The sequence below is a fragment of the Megalobrama amblycephala genome, linkage group LG12, assembly GCF_018812025.1.
Source record: "Megalobrama amblycephala isolate DHTTF-2021 linkage group LG12, ASM1881202v1, whole genome shotgun sequence".
Lineage (NCBI taxonomy): Eukaryota > Metazoa > Chordata > Actinopteri > Cypriniformes > Xenocyprididae > Megalobrama > Megalobrama amblycephala.
In genome coordinates this window covers 16,920,030-16,936,094 of record NC_063055.1, presented here as the reverse complement: position 1 = coordinate 16,936,094, position 16,065 = coordinate 16,920,030, and the positions used below count along the sequence as shown (strand labels likewise).

Here is a 16,065-nt window from a genome sequence, read left to right as displayed (position 1 = left end):
AGTGGATCAACACTGAGTCAAGAAATCTCTATATGGTGCGTAACTGTCAAAACATTAGCACAGTTTTACGGTTAAAGATGGAGATCAACACAACGTGTACTCTTTGGCCGTGTAGGGGAGATTAGCGTCAGCTAAATTTAAAGAAATGAGCAGACCGAACTGCCAGGAAAAAAAACACTGTCAATAACCAATGTGATCTCATAAATATTTGGTGTATTTTTACACATAGTGTTGTTCCTCCACACGCACATTTACTTTACTTTTCATACACACTGAAACATACAATAATGGTGTATTGACAGCATTAAAGGTGCCGAAGAACATGTTTTTAAAAGATGTAATATAAGTCTAAGGTGTCTCCTGAAAGTGTCTGTGAAGTTTCAGCTCAAAATACCCCATAGTTAAATTTTTTTAACTGCCTATTTTGGGGCATCATTATAAACGTGCCGATTCAGGGTGTGCAGCCCCTTTAATTCTCGTGCTCCACGCCCCAAGAGCTTGCCTTAAACAACATAAAAAAAGTTCACACAGCTAATATAACCCTCGAAATGAATCTTTACAAAGTGTTCGTCATGCAGCATGTCTAATCGTGTAAGTATAGTATTTATTTGGATGTTTACATTTGATTCTGAATGAGTTTGATATATGCTCCGTGGCTAAAGCTAACATTACACACTGTTGGAGAGATTTATAAAGAATAAAGTTGTGTTTATGAATTATACAGACTGCAAGTGTTTAAAAAATGAAAATAATGACAGTCTTGTCTCTGTGAATACAGTAAGAAACGATGGTAACTTTAACCACATTTAACAGTACATTAGCAACATGCTAACGAAACATTTAGAAAGACAATTTACAAACACCACTAAAAATATCATGATATCATGGATCATGTCAGTTATTATTGCTCCATCTGCCATTTTTCGCTATTGTTCTTGCTTGCTTACCTAGTCTGATGATTCAGCTGTGCACAGATCCAGACGTTAATACTGGCTGCCCTTGTCTAATGCCTCGATCATGGGCTGGCATATGCAAATATTGGGGGCGTACACCCCGACTGTTACGTAACAGTCGGTGTTATGTTGAGATTTGCCTGTTCTTCAGAGGTCTTTTAAACAAATGAGATTTATATAAGAAGGAGGAAACAATGGAGTTTGAGACTCACTGTATGTCATTTCCATGTACTGAACTCTTGTTATTCAACTATGCCAAGATAAATTCAATTTTTAATTCTATGGCACCTTTAATGCATGTTTGAATAAATCAGTTATGACAGCGATTTAAATGTTTATATTTTTTTTTTAAATGAATTGGAGTAGAAATATGATAATTTAATTCTAAACTTTATCTATAATAAAAACATCATTGAGTGTAATTTAAGTGTTTGTATATAAATAAGTTAATTTAACCTTCAATATTATTATATTAGTACCAACTGACTTATAGTTTACAGCATTAGTTGAGAGATTTTTTTCCTCTAGAAAATTTGCCATGTACTGTAACTGATATACTACATCCAAAATAATTGATATCAAATCGAATCGAAATCGTAATCGAATTGAATCAAATCAAAAGTATGTGAATAGTAATCGAATCGGATCGAATCGTGAAAATTGTGTCAATACCCAGCCCTATTAGTTACGATGAAAGCATTCGTTAGTGTGCAGAAATTGAGTTGCAATGACGAGATCACTGCTTTCATGCGCTCAGCAACATGTCTGTGATCGACTGTTCATCACTGTAGCCTTTCATGTCACGATCTAAATATGCTGCCATAAATGTAAATGTAATACATCACTGTTAGTTAACCTTGAGAGCTGTAATAGTAAAAACATGCTAAAAGTTTTCAAGGGAATTCCACTGTTCCACATGTAATATTTAAAATGGAAAGATGTTAGCCAATCACAGCAGTGGGTGTTTACACAAAGTCTCACAGCAGACATGCCCCTTAAAACAGAGCGTTCAAATCAGGGTAGGAAAAATGCCTTTTATTTCTAAATTATGACAATTTTTGATGTAAAAAGCAAATTAACATTATAAGTGCACCCCAGGAAACATTATAAAAAACAATAAATCAATGCAGTTCATGACCCCTTTAATATTTTGATTCTATTGCATTCAATTGTCATATCAATATTACATTTTCAGTCACATTTATTAAATGAAGTTTACTTATCTACTTAATATGAAATGATAATATTTCGCTCTGTTCTGTGACTTCTGCTGCAAACTCATTTAGAAAGATTACATAATGTTAAACAAGATTAATACACTTTAAATCCTTAAAATGAATACAATTTCGGTAATCGTTTTACCATTTTTTTTTTTATCATGTAATATTATTTATTTTGTTTGCCACACAAAAGGCATTTTCTCAGTATCGTCCTGTGCTGTGACTTACAATAGAACCATAAAATACGCCAATAATGCAACATTCACACATTCACAAAAGTAATCAATTTTATTTGAGCACTGTGATCGAAATTTTTTGAATCTACACGTTTTGCGAGGAACAGACCCAAATATGAAACTTCCCTTTCCATTCTCAGCAACATCTCATTACAACATGTTTTTAAGGCAGTGATTTCAAGCGTTCATTGGCTCTCACCTGCTGCGTCACACATTGCAGTGTTTTGGGTGATGTGCGTTTGAATGAGAAATGTGTGCCTTCACATAGGGGATTTTAACTAATAACTAAAATGCTCTGTACCTCATTCAAAACTGTTATATATCACCAGAGAGGACTTCAACTGCATCACATTATCATTTGAACTACTTTTGGTACCACTTCTGTCATTTTTGCAATAAATAAATTATTGTGATTTCACTTGTCTGTCTGTTATGTTTTTTTTTTATAACTGTACATATTTTTAAGAAATGATTATAGGTAGGTTTAGACATAAGAGTAGGATTAGTGGCTCAAAATGTCTTTTTAATGCTATACTGTTACTAAAAGTGTAAATTACATTTTAAAATATGTAAGTGTAAATTACATTTTCAAATATTTTCAAATAGAAAACAGTCATTTTTAATTGTAATAATATTGTACAATATTACTGTTTTTACTGTATTTTTAATTAAGTAAATGCACCCTTGATGAGCAGACGAAACTTCTTTTAAAAACATTAAAAATCTTACCAATCCCAAACTTTTGAGCGGAAGTGTATATATATATATATATATATACACACACACACACACATATATATACACATACAGTATATACATATATACAGTGTCCATATATATATATATATATATATATATATATATATATATATATATATATATATGGACACTGTATATACATATACTCAAACATTTTCATGACGCAAAACCCAGACTCAACTCTCATTACACGCTCTCACTCTTTCCCATCTCATTCTCACTCAACAGATAAACAAACATTCAACTAAAATTACTCTCCTTCACCCCCTCCACTTCATCTCATTCTCTCATCTTCTGTCCTTTCCTTGATCTCTACCTCTATTTCACACTTTCCACTTCTTTACCTCCTCTCTCTCACTTCTTTCTCTCTCTTAGACTCCCTCCCCCTCTATCAACTCAGTCACTGTGCAGCCGCACATAATTAGCTCTAAACAGCGCACTGCTCTCCCCCACATCTGGAAAGAGTTTAGGCATGGCAGTTTCCTACCAGGACAGCTAAATATTTAGGTTCAGACTCACTGTGTATGGATGAACTCATGATAGAGGGGTGGAGCAAGAGGAAAGAGAGGGCGCGTTTGCGCGGAGAGGGGGAGAAAGTGGAAAAATGGCCGTTTATGGTGAATATATTGGGCTTTATACCACAAAGTAGCACCAAATGACTTGTATATGCCAACGGTATACACTAATGCGGAGAGGATTTATGAGCAATTTGGGATGTAATGGAAACCTGGACAAGGCTGATGTGTGGAACGGCATCAAACAGTACGCACACGCACGCACAAAAAGCGATCAGTTACCCACAGAGGTCAAAGCAGTTAAACTCTAATATGGAGGTGTAGCCACAAATCCTCTGCCGAGCTGTTTGACAAACAACAAGAAGCAGCCAATGAAAGGCTCTCGCTGAACAAACCGCATCTCTCCTGCTCCAAACAGAGTGCTTTAGGTGATTTACAGTTTTAAATATATTTGAAAGAAGGGCAGAGGCGAAATGTGGGGAGTAAGGAAACAGAAGAAGCAGTCGGAGCCGTGGCTGAGAGGTTAACGCACGTGCTCCGACACATTGAGATGTGGGGCTCGGGTGGGCGGCAAGTTTAAAACCAGTTCATGTTATATCTTGATACTGTTTGCAACCCCTAATGGACAACATTTTCTATGCTCTATCTAATATGGACTGTCATATTAGACAAAAACACATAAAATGGCAAAAGGACATAAAAAAGAAGTCAGAAGTTGAGCAGAAACAAAAAAAGAAAAATGATTTAGACTTAAATGTGCAATCTCTACTCCCACTATTCACTAATTCATTCAGGTTATGGTCTATGGATGAACAATAAGGAAGGAGAATACGATTTGGGGTAATTACTGAGGTCACTCCCCCACATTTTCCCTCTCCACCAATCAGATTAAGGGATGCCATCTGCTTATCTAACCTAATCAGCTGAGGAATGCCAGATGTTGTGTTGCAGGACTGCAGCTGGTCCAACAGATAACCTTTACCAAAATGACTGACCCCAGAAATCACATTCTGACCTCTTGAGGCCTGTCTGTTTAGAGTTGGTCAGATACAACTCACGCTATCACTTATTTACAGTTAGACGTTTGTAACAATGATTTTCTCAGTGTCACATTACTCTGAAACTGACATGCATATGAACTGTAACATACAGTACTCAGTGGATATTCTGCTGTGCGACTTCTAAAACCACCAAAAATTTTACTGCACTACCCATAATTCCCCTTCTCCGCCTGACACACTGACAGAGACTGTGTAAGGGGGAAGATTCTGACTACTCATAGGAAAATGAATGAGATGAAATCGTAAGGCTTAATTTGGCAGTGTCATTCAGTCCACCCGTTTAATCAAGCCTGTCTTCACTCTTAAATTTAAGCTTCTTTATTGGAATAGATGGTTCCATGAAGAACCTTTAACATCCATGGAAACTTTCCATTACACAAAAGGTTCTTTATAGTGGAAAACGGTTCTTCAGATTGATAAAATGTTCTTCACACAAAGAAAATAACAGTTTTTTTGTTTTTGTTTTTAAGAACTGTTCACTGAAAGCTTCTTTGAGGAACCCAAAATGGTTCTTTTATATGGCATGAAAAAACCTTTTTGAAAGCTTTATTTTTAAAAGTGTTGGAGGTTGCGTTTGTAATGCTTGATGAAACACCGTAAGGACTGCTGTGATTACATTAAGTGACTTATGTAGGTTACAGACTAAGCTAGTATGCTATGCAAGTGGCATTTTAAAGTTGCTGAAGAACAACCCAAGAGATGTTTAATTACACAATCTATTGTAACATATTTAATTCAAAAGGCATTAATTGTCATAATGACAGATCAGATTAGTGGTTCCCAACTCTGTTCCTCAAACCCCCCAGCACATGTTAGGATATGTTTGCATGACAACGATGTAAAAAAAAAACAGAAAAATGTTTTCTTTGTATAGATGACAAAACGATCCCTGTTCACACGAATCTGTGAAAACGCTGTATTTTGCATGCGAGGCCAGTAGTTGGCAACGTCACTTTATAAAGAAAGACTACACGCCTGCACACTTATGCAATCTTTTACAGAGCACATGCGGCAAATGCACATGCCTATAGACTAAACACATATGTGCATGCCGTCATCATTTTCACAGATACACGTTTTTGTTGTTTACACGGAGATGATAATGGTACCGTTTTCAAAAACTTGCACACTGAAACACGTTTTCAAAAGTTTGTGATTTAAGGCCCCCAAAAGCCATTGTTGTGTAAATGAAAGACCAAAACGCATAAAACGTTTTAAATTTAAAATGGTGTCATGTAAGCAGCCCCTTAGATGTCTCCCTAATCAAACACACTTGATTAAACTCATTAGCTCAGAAGAAACTCCAAGACCTGAAATGGGTGTGTCAGATAAAGGCTGGCCCACACTAAGGCCATGTTCAGACTGACAGCAAAAATCTGAATTATATCAATATCCAGATGGGTTTTTGAAAGTCTGGATAGCAAAAAAAACACATGAAATTGGATTTAAAAAAAAAAAATCTGATTCAAACCACATATGGAGGTGATTTGAAATGTGAATTTCTTAACTGTATTTTGCATCACACTTAAAGTGACACTCAACAACGATAATGTCAAAACTGGTGAAGGAAATGCCAGAAGTATTCATATGGTGTTCAAATGGTATGTCCAAAGAGTTCCGCACTGCAACTCGACACACCGCTTATTTGGAGAGGGAGATGATGAACCTCCATTTTTCAACCCATGCAGATAGATGGTTACGTCTGGGCATGCAAATTTTATTTGATCACTTGCAATTAATAGTGCAGACAGTCTGCCTGAAAAGATCCGATTTGCCTGCATAGCCTAAAAGATGATTTAAAATCTTATCAGATTTTCAAAATGATGATAAAAAAAACACAGATTTAACAACTTTGTTCCTAGTGTGTGGAGTGCCACGATGTGAATAAGACAGCACACCACACACTAACAGATTCAATTCACAAAACATCCAGATTCGTGACTGTGAACACAGGAAATCTTGCAAAATCTCTCACGGTCAAATGTGACTTCAGAGTAACAAACATGGTGGACAGTGTTGCCAGATTGGAAATGCCCAAGTATCAAACTGTCTTCCAAAAAAGTTGTTTTTCAAGCACCTTATTACAACCTATATTTGCTTTTTAAAGTCATGCGCCCTCTAGCTGGAGTAAAAATAATAACAATGTCGTTACATCTATCGTCATGAAATGACGTATGACTGTCGTTACCAATCAAAATGCATGTTCATTTAAATGCAATGTGTGGACTTTTTACACCATTTGTCCTATTTCCATTTAGCAAAGCTAATTTTTTTATTAACGACTACACCCACCCCACCCCTAAACCTACCCTTAGTGATTTATAGTGCATATACACTTTATGAGCACATGCGTTCCCTGGGATCGAAACCACGATCGCATGATCACATGATCACATGATCACATGATTGCATATTGTTATATAATGCAATGCTCTGCCAATTGAGCTACGCGAAACCCAAAATATGACACAGATAAAAGGGAACAATGCATTAAAATGAAAGTGTCCTGTTGTCGATAGGGGCGCAACTTTAGCAAACGATCCTATGGGTCGTATTTCAGGGAAGTGACAAATGACCTATATAGGCGTATTGGCTGCAGAACATGTTGCCAAGTATCGTACCAGAAGCTCAAAATTATCGTACATGAGTTTTTAGTATAGATAAATGAACTAAATTAATAACTAATGATTTTTACAATGGAATGAATCAATACTGAACTTACTTAAGCTGGATAATCACACTATTTTAGCTGCTGTACAGCCAAAATTATGTTCTCTGTAAAGATACTTTGACACAATCTGCATTGTAAAAAGCGTAAACGTACAGAATACAGCTATTTATCTAGACCAACAACTTTTTGCCATGACCTGTAAATTACCAGAATAGGCGTACCTTAGTGGGAAACAACTGACCTAAAAGTGCCGCGGCAGGAATGTTAACTTGTGCTCGTGAGAGAGAGTCATTCTCCACGATGATTGGCCGAGAAGACATAACATGAGAAGACGTGCCTAACAACGTTCGCGTCCTCCTTACAATCATGACGTAGAGGATCCACAGCTAGATCAATGAGTATAAACCGATTATAACAACCATCATTTGAAGTGTCACAAAATTCTGAAATTATTGTACATTATGGGATTTTTTTCATTATTGATCGTACATCGTACAGAGGTCAAAATTATCAAACAAATCCGATAATAGAAAAACGACAAAATAGAAAAAGGTTTGGATGAAGTCATGTTATTCTTCTGTCTTCCATCATCTCGCTTTCTAAATTTGGTATCATTTTGTTCTATGTGACAATCTACACAGTGCGTGCACGTAAGTCCTCGGGGCTCCCCCCACACAACAGGATTTCTGATCTGATCGTAAATATTCAACATGTTGGATATGTACGGTTTGAGATCGGTGTGGCCCCAACGTTCTTCTGAGCAGATTCAATCACTCTTAACATACCTCACACCACAGAAAAATCTGAGATAAGATCTGATTCTAATCTGTAGAACCATCAAGATAATCAGGACTTTACCTAGGATTGTCAGAAGGGGAGAATTGGGCCCAAAATCTGCCAGATTATCTTGCAGTGTGTGGGTGCCTTAAAGGATTAGTTCACTTTAAAATGAAAATTACCCCATGATTTACTCAACCCTCAAGTAAAATAATTAGCTTCTGCCAGACCGCCTTCCATATTCAACTTACAAAAAAGTCGTAAGTTAAATACGGAAAGCGTAGGATATAGTGCTTTGAACTGCGAGAGGTATTGCGTTGAAACGGAAGGCGGTCTGGCGGAAGCTAGATATTTTACTTTATAACTTGTTAAATATGGGTATTTTTCTTACACAAATGCAACGATTCGCTTCAGAAGGCCTTTATTTACCCCCTGGAGCTGTGTGGAAGTACGTTTATAATCGATGGATGCACTTTCTTGAATTTCAAACAGGTGGTTTCCGTGCACTGCCATTATAAAGCTTAGGAGAAACAAGGTGATTATTAATATAACTCAGATAGTATTTTTCTGAAAGAAGAAAGTCATACACACTTAGGATGGCTTGAAGTTGAGTAAATCATGGGGTAATTTTCATTTTAAAGTGAACTAATCCTTTAAAGATCCAAAATGTGCAGTGTTGGGGGATATTTTACTTGATTGTGTAATTTTCTCCAACAGTCCAAGCATACCTATAGTCATATAGAATAGTGCATCAAACTAATTCAACAAATCGGAAAAAAACTAAAATAATAAATCAGCTCCATAGCAGATTCCAAGTCATCAATGGCTTAGGATATTCCAATTGAACCCATTGCATAGGTTCTGCCAGTAGTGGGCACTCCTGCCCCTACTACAAACAATGACGCACATCCGAGTCAATGCACTGCAGGGAAGTTAGCGAGAGAAGGGCAAAGAAAAAAGCAAAGTGGATGGTGATTGGCAAATATTGACAATCAGCTTTGAAGATTTTGGTCTCATTCAAGCAGGTGTAAGCCAAGATGGCCACTTGGTGGACTGACTTGGCTTAAAGGGGTTTTAGTATCATTCACCTCCACAAGAGCTATTATTTTTATACAGACATTCCACATTTTCTCCTGGCAAATTAGAGAGCAGCAGAAGAGATGAGCAAGAAAGAGACAGACGGTGTTTCCCAGAGTGCATCTGGGACGCTCTGTGAACAATCACAAGGCATGTCCACGAAAACAGCATTCTGCATCTGCATTCAGACAATCCTGAGAAGCAGTTGGATCAACTACCTTGAAAAACACCCAACTAAACTAGTGCTGAGTGCAGCATTTTCATTAACCGTTGCTCATTTTCCCTTCAGGGGGCAGGAGACTATGAATACTTTACTTCCAACACACAAAGCCTCATAAAAGTGCCACACGGTGCGCTTTCCACATGTTCGGAAAACAAATAAACGATGTTAAGAGGTGCAAAGGCTCACGAGAGCTTGTCTCCAACCACCTCCGTCGTCTGCCACCCAGCCTACTTTTGCCCCCTTCCTATCTTTTTTTCAGTCCATTTCCTCCGGTTTCGCAGAGGCAATGTGTTGAGCAGATGTGAGCACTTATTAAGCAGAACCGCTAGCCTCTTTAAATGGAGTCCTGGCTACCCTGGGCCTCCTCCTCCGAGGGGACCAATCCTCTGCCTGCATACTCCTCTCCTGGGCTTGTTCGCAGCGTTTCGAGCGCTTTTAATGTTTATGTTTTTACGACAGCCATGTGCAGGCGAATTCTGCTCCTGCTGGGAAGGGGAGCAGAAGGGCATCACGGGAAGGCAGAGTTCTGAAACGACGAGTGTTTAATTCCTGCTTTTCCGCACCAATTTTAAGGGCGGATACTACCAAAGATGTTGGACGGCTGCACGGGCGTTCGTGTCAAGAAACAGACGAAAAATAGCACTCTCCTCACCAAAACAAATACACACAGCTCTAAAATGATCTCCCTTGTCTCACACCGGGATTAAGTGCATACTTTGTCCGACAAGTGTTTCGTACTGGCGCCCAAACACCCACAGACATACTCTAAAGGACTAGAATAGTCATCAAGACTAACAGGTAATATTACAATAGGTCATAACTAGCTACAGCCACACTTTGGAGTGGGTTTAGCTTCCTTCCTGCGCAGACAACCTGAATATGGTCCATTATGAACAGACTGGGATATTACAGCACAGAGAAAGGAAGGAGACGGATGGCCATTAAAGGGGGGTCAAGTCAGCTTAAGGCTAGAGGGCCTGTGTGCGTACGTGTGTGTTGGGGACTAAGGACAGGTCTTTGGTGTGGGAGGGATGCATAAGTGAGGCACATTACTTTTGCTTTCGGATGGAAGGCATGTGTAAAATGACAGGGCTCTGACGATTCAGTTTTGAGTTCTGCAACAAACTCCTCTTTAGCGCTTCACTCAGCTCATGATTCTCACCTCATCTCTCATCTGAATGAAAATAAATGCCGAAGCAATGAGCAGATAGCGTCACAAATTTAAACATCCAATGACAGATTAAATGTCCAATATTTTTTGTTTTCCATGTTACAGTGTACATTTAAGTACTGAGGAGACTAATATTAATTAACTACATGTACTTACTATAGGGTTAGGGTTAGCATGAGGGTTTAGTTTAGGGTTAATTGCATGTAATTATGCATAGTTATTACTACAGTAAATACATGTGTAACAATGACACTGTAAAAAAAGTGTTACCTTTTCTTCTTATATCTAAAGTTTTGATGCCTTTTTATTCAACTTATATCTTTCTTGGAGGATTGTCAAAAGTTGTAACAGCGCATAAAGACAGAATCTCGGTACAGTAGTTACCATATAATAATGAATTACGTCTGTGAGCTTGGACAAATACACGCTGTATGAATGAACTGTAAAAATGAAACCTTTAAAATATGCAAAGAATCAGTTGCGCTTTTGATTTTAAAAGAATCAAAGCCACATATAAGCATTACACCAGTTATTTTATTATTTTTAGATGTGCTCTTATTTGAGATACAGTTACAGTTAATGTTAATTTAATTTATCAAGGGCTAGAAATTCCCCCAATAATGAATACCGTAATCTAAATGCCTGAATAAAATCTGAAATTATGATCTAGTTTTTCTCATTGTAAGTCTATTAATGTTACTGTAAGTTTTCCTTATACCAAAAGATGGCACATATATTTGTAGTAACAAGTGAGTTGTGAAGAAAAATAATATAATGGTGTAATGTAAAATGTAAAAATGGTTTCAGTTTCCCCTGGACTCCCCTATAGAGTTGCATTTTGACAGCTGCTCAAAGCTGCTGTCTATTAAGATCTTAAACAGTAGTCACCAAAAAGTGTCCGACCTTTGTCTTTAGCACTCTTGTAATACCAGTTTACATCTTCAAGACCACTGTTGCCTTTACAATTACTGATTTTATGACAGATGCTAGACATATACTGTATATTCCAAGCCGTGTTCAATGGTACATGCTTCTCTATCTTTGAGACAAAATCATTGTTCCATCAATCATTCTCATTTGCTAAAATTCTGAGATGTTTCAGAGAATTTTGATTATAAGCTTGATGGTATTCTCAAACAACGCCCCACATCCTCTTACAAACTCAGGTATAATTTACTGCACAAACCATAGGTTTGGGTGAAACAACATCAGTGCTGTTTATACGAATGTAACTCACATATAATTATACCTAGAAGCTGATTTTGAGTATGTAGACTTTATGTAGAGTCATTGAATTGTGTTTTCATTAAATGACTATAACATTGATAAAGTATTGCTAAGGAGTGAAAATGAACGAAATACTCACAGAGAGACGGTCCTGTTGGGGAGCAGACTGACTTCGGGCGTTTCAGTCAGCTCCTTCCCACCGCAGCTCACTTTCCTCCGCGCTCCGGGCACAGAGTGAGCTTTACCGCGGTCCTCCGCGCAGCTGCAGCCGCTGGAAAGGAGCTCCGGACAGCCCGCAGAGGCTCTATGAAGCAGCAGAAGGAGAAACACACGAACCCAAAACGGGATGCGGACGCAGGGTCCCGACATTGTCCCCCACACTATCAACTGTGCGGTCCCAGGTCAGCCCATGACATCAGGGCACAATCTTTTCTGGGTGATAATAACTTAAAGTATCATAAAGACAAGTTACTCCTTTCCAAGTATGAATGGATAGATCACCACGGTAGACTGCAACACTCACTTGTGTTAAAAAATGACAGTACTCCTGTCACTGGTGCAATATACATCCATCATGTCATAATTCCATCATGCATTTTCTTTCCTCCATGTCCCAAATGAAACTGAAGAATTTTGTAGCACTTTACGAATGTGACGCGCAAACGAGCGGCGCGCAGAAATGTCACTCTGTCGCCTTTCTGGAGGAAAGTTAAGTTGCTACTCTTGTGCTTTTGAGCGCAACGCAATTACGAGTCCTCAAAGCAGCTGTTGTCCATACTTTTTCCCGGAGTATTTCATAGAAAAATGCATTTTGATTTGTCATAAAGTTCCGGTCGCGTATCAGCAAACATGATGGACTGCGGCTCCGGTGCGCTGCGGGGTCCGTGTGTTGTAAGTCGCAATCTGACTTTGAATAACGGTGCAGATCCTAATTCCAGGACTCTGGCGCTTTTCCTCTGCCATCCTGTCACACTCACATTCAGCTCCAGCCTCAGTGCGCACATTCCTCTCCCTGAGCCGCGCGGTCCTAGCGCAGCTAATTTAATGTCGATCAAATCAGTTATTATTGCATTACATTAATATGGTAATAAAATTTACTATGTATTTACATTTATGAGAGACTGGAGAATGGACAAGTGAATATTAATTTTCCACGACAAGAACAATTAAAGGGTTAGTCTAGTCAAAAAAAAAAAAAAAATCTGTCATGAATTATTCACCCTCATGTCGGTCCAACCCGCAAGACCATCGTTCATCTTCGGAACACAAATTAAGATATTTTTGATCAAATCCGAGAGGTTTTTTAATCTCCCATAGAAAGCAACAAAATTACCACATTCAAGGTCCAAAGAAGTAGTAAAGACATTATGAAAATTGTCAGTGGTTAATGTTATGAAGCGACGAGAATACTTTTTGTGCGCAAAAACAAAACAAGAAAAGTATTCTCGTCGCTTCATAACATTAAGCTTGAACCACTGTAGTCGCGTTGACTATTTTAACAATGTCTTTACTACATTTCGGGACCTTAAAGGTGGAGTAAGTAGATTTTCAAAAACACTGTTTGGAAGTTAGTCGGGCAGACACTAACAACAAACGTGAAACAAATCAGCATTAGGGGGCGTATGATGGTCGAGGAGACAGAACGAGTAAGAGGGAGATTTGAAAGAAAAAAACTGCAGAAAGAGAGCTGGGTCACAATACAAAAGAGCTCAAAAGAATATCACTGGAATGAAGGTTTATGACTGGGCAAGCGCTTTAGGACCCGCGTTTATATTAGGAAAGCTTTCCAGCGCTGGAGGCTGCTTTGCTTCCGCTTCACATGTGAGTAACACTGGGTTTTGATTGTCTGGAGCTGCTGTGCTGTTGGCTACTAACAACGAAAACTTTGTATTTACTCTTGTGTACCGTGCGTTCATTTGTTGTGCTTCCTTGTCGTTCGTTCATCAACTGCGCATTATTTTTCGTGAAGCATTTTGTTGCACGTCAGCTGTGATATACAGACATCCACTCTCGCATTACGTGTGTAACAGTGGCCAGCTAGTGAGAGTTGTGCAGGTAAACCACTGCGCACTGACGACCGCTAGAGAATGCGGTGTTTAGCGTCATTGTTAGTGCACTCGTCTCGTCTGCCAGCAACGATCGGGCCGGGGTTCGAGGGTAGTTAGGATTGGATTGTGAGTTTTGAAGGAGGAGCAATGAAGAGAGGGGTGGGTTTGTTTGGGTTGATTTCAAATATCAACAATGTCCAACAGCGTTTTTCAAAATCTACTAAACGCACCTTTAATTGTGGTAATTTCAACCTGGTCTCATGACGAAAACGTACCTGTGGGCACGTTTTCGCGAGTCTTGAAATACGTACCAGTGAGTATATCGCTGCAGTTTCGCTCTGAAATGTCCACTGAGTGGCGCTAAAAGCGTGTTCTTTTTTTTTTTTTTTTTTTGCCGGAGCAGATAATAGGGTGAATGCGGTACGTTTTTATGACGTTGCTTTTTAGACAAATCGCCGCGCTTCTCGATTTGACATTTGCGCTCCGTTTCCTTTTAAAATAATGTCCCACCGACGCTACACCTAAACCTACCCGATGGCGTTAACAAAAGCAAACGTGATGTAAGAAGCGTCCGCGATCGTACCGTTTTACAGCTCGTTTAGATCTCTCTTTTTTTTGCCGTCAGTCGCCTTTCACGGGATTCGTACCCAGGCGGCGGGGGGGGGAGGAATCAACTCCTCGTCGTAAGTCCAACTCCGTATTGGCTGAGCTACCGGGCAAGCTTGGTTACGGCCAAAAAAAGCGAAACGTATAGAGCCGGAGACATTTTGAAGTCGTAACATCATATTGTGCGAGGAGACGCGAAAACGAGTCTTTATGAATCCATAATCCGACCCCGGCCGTCATCGAAACCGTGTGTGAAAACAAGCCAAAGCGCCTATTGACATTTTACCGGCCTCTAGCGTTCGTTTCTGTCGGAAACTGCAGCGAGACATATGCGCCGGTACATAATTTTGTGTCTCGTGAAAACGTGACGACAACATGAAATGAAAACGTCTATCTATCTACAGTATCTATCTATCTATCTATCTATCTATCTATCTATCTATCTATCTATCTATCTATCTATCTATCTATCATGTAATCTTTTTTTAAAACAATCTCAATACTTCAATATTTTCTTATATAGATGTATCTGGTTTATCAAGTAAAAGAGGTTATTCAGTTTTAATTGTGAATTTTTGTCTATTTTTAAAGGCAATCTCGCAATGGTATCATTGATAGATGAAAACAGCCATGGTTGTGAGCATGTAAAACTAAAGAATCTTTTTAAAGGTTTTATTTATATGACCAACACATGAGGAATGACTAGTATGTCCTTTGACTTGTAATTAATGCTGACTACATATCAGGCACTATGACCCAGTTGGTCAGTCCTCACGACTGTCGGTGCCTCCTTGGATCTTCGCGTGCGACTGGACCATAGGAGCCTGAATGAAGCTTTGGCTGCGATGTGCACAGAGCGCATGGGGTCTGAGAACCAAAGAGGAGAAATTTAATACATCCAGGAAACAGATCATCAAGAATGATAGATATACAGTTGCCTCTTAGTTTGTTTCTCATGGTTCTGACAGAACAAATACAACAGAACTTGTTGATTTAAGTAAGCAGTTGTAGGATGGTTTCACAATGTACACATGAGCATTTCTACAATGAAACCAGTATTTGACTTACACTTACAGCTGTGTCAACACTTCATAAATGCACAGCTGAGGAAATGAAAACCACACTTATAGCAGAGCATTACACATAACCTATTACTGTGCTATTACAGCATTATAAACATGTAATAACACACTGAACCGCACTCATGCAAAAACTGACGTTCCCTTTTTGGAATTGTTGTCTTCAACAAGCTTTTTCTTCAAAATTATATTCTCCCTTACTGACTAATTACTGTTTACACTACTGCTGGACTATGAATTGATAAAAATAGCTTTAAATGCTTGAATGAAGTGTTGTTTAGCAAACCGTGGACTCGAAAAACCAAGCCAAAAAGTGAGCGCCAGGCAATTATATTTCAACGCTCGGATACCACTAAGACAAAATGTGTGGATGATCGCCATGTGTCATGCAGTATACACAGCCTGGTTGAGGTTAACCTTCTGACGAACCAAAAGAAAACCA

The 16,065-nt window shown here is 38.7% G+C and overlaps 1 protein-coding gene across 1 annotated transcript in view; it reads right to left on the bottom strand.

Moving 5' to 3' along the window:
* The window catches only part of adgra2 (adhesion G protein-coupled receptor A2), a 106,158-nt gene extending 93,243 nt beyond the window's left edge, over positions 1-12,915 (bottom strand). Inside the window, 1 exon segment of the mRNA XM_048209226.1 lies at positions 12,030-12,915. Coding sequence (XP_048065183.1) covers positions 12,030-12,259 — 230 coding nt within the window. The 5' untranslated portion in view covers positions 12,260-12,915.
* Positions 12,916-16,065: the final 3,150 nt, after the last annotated feature.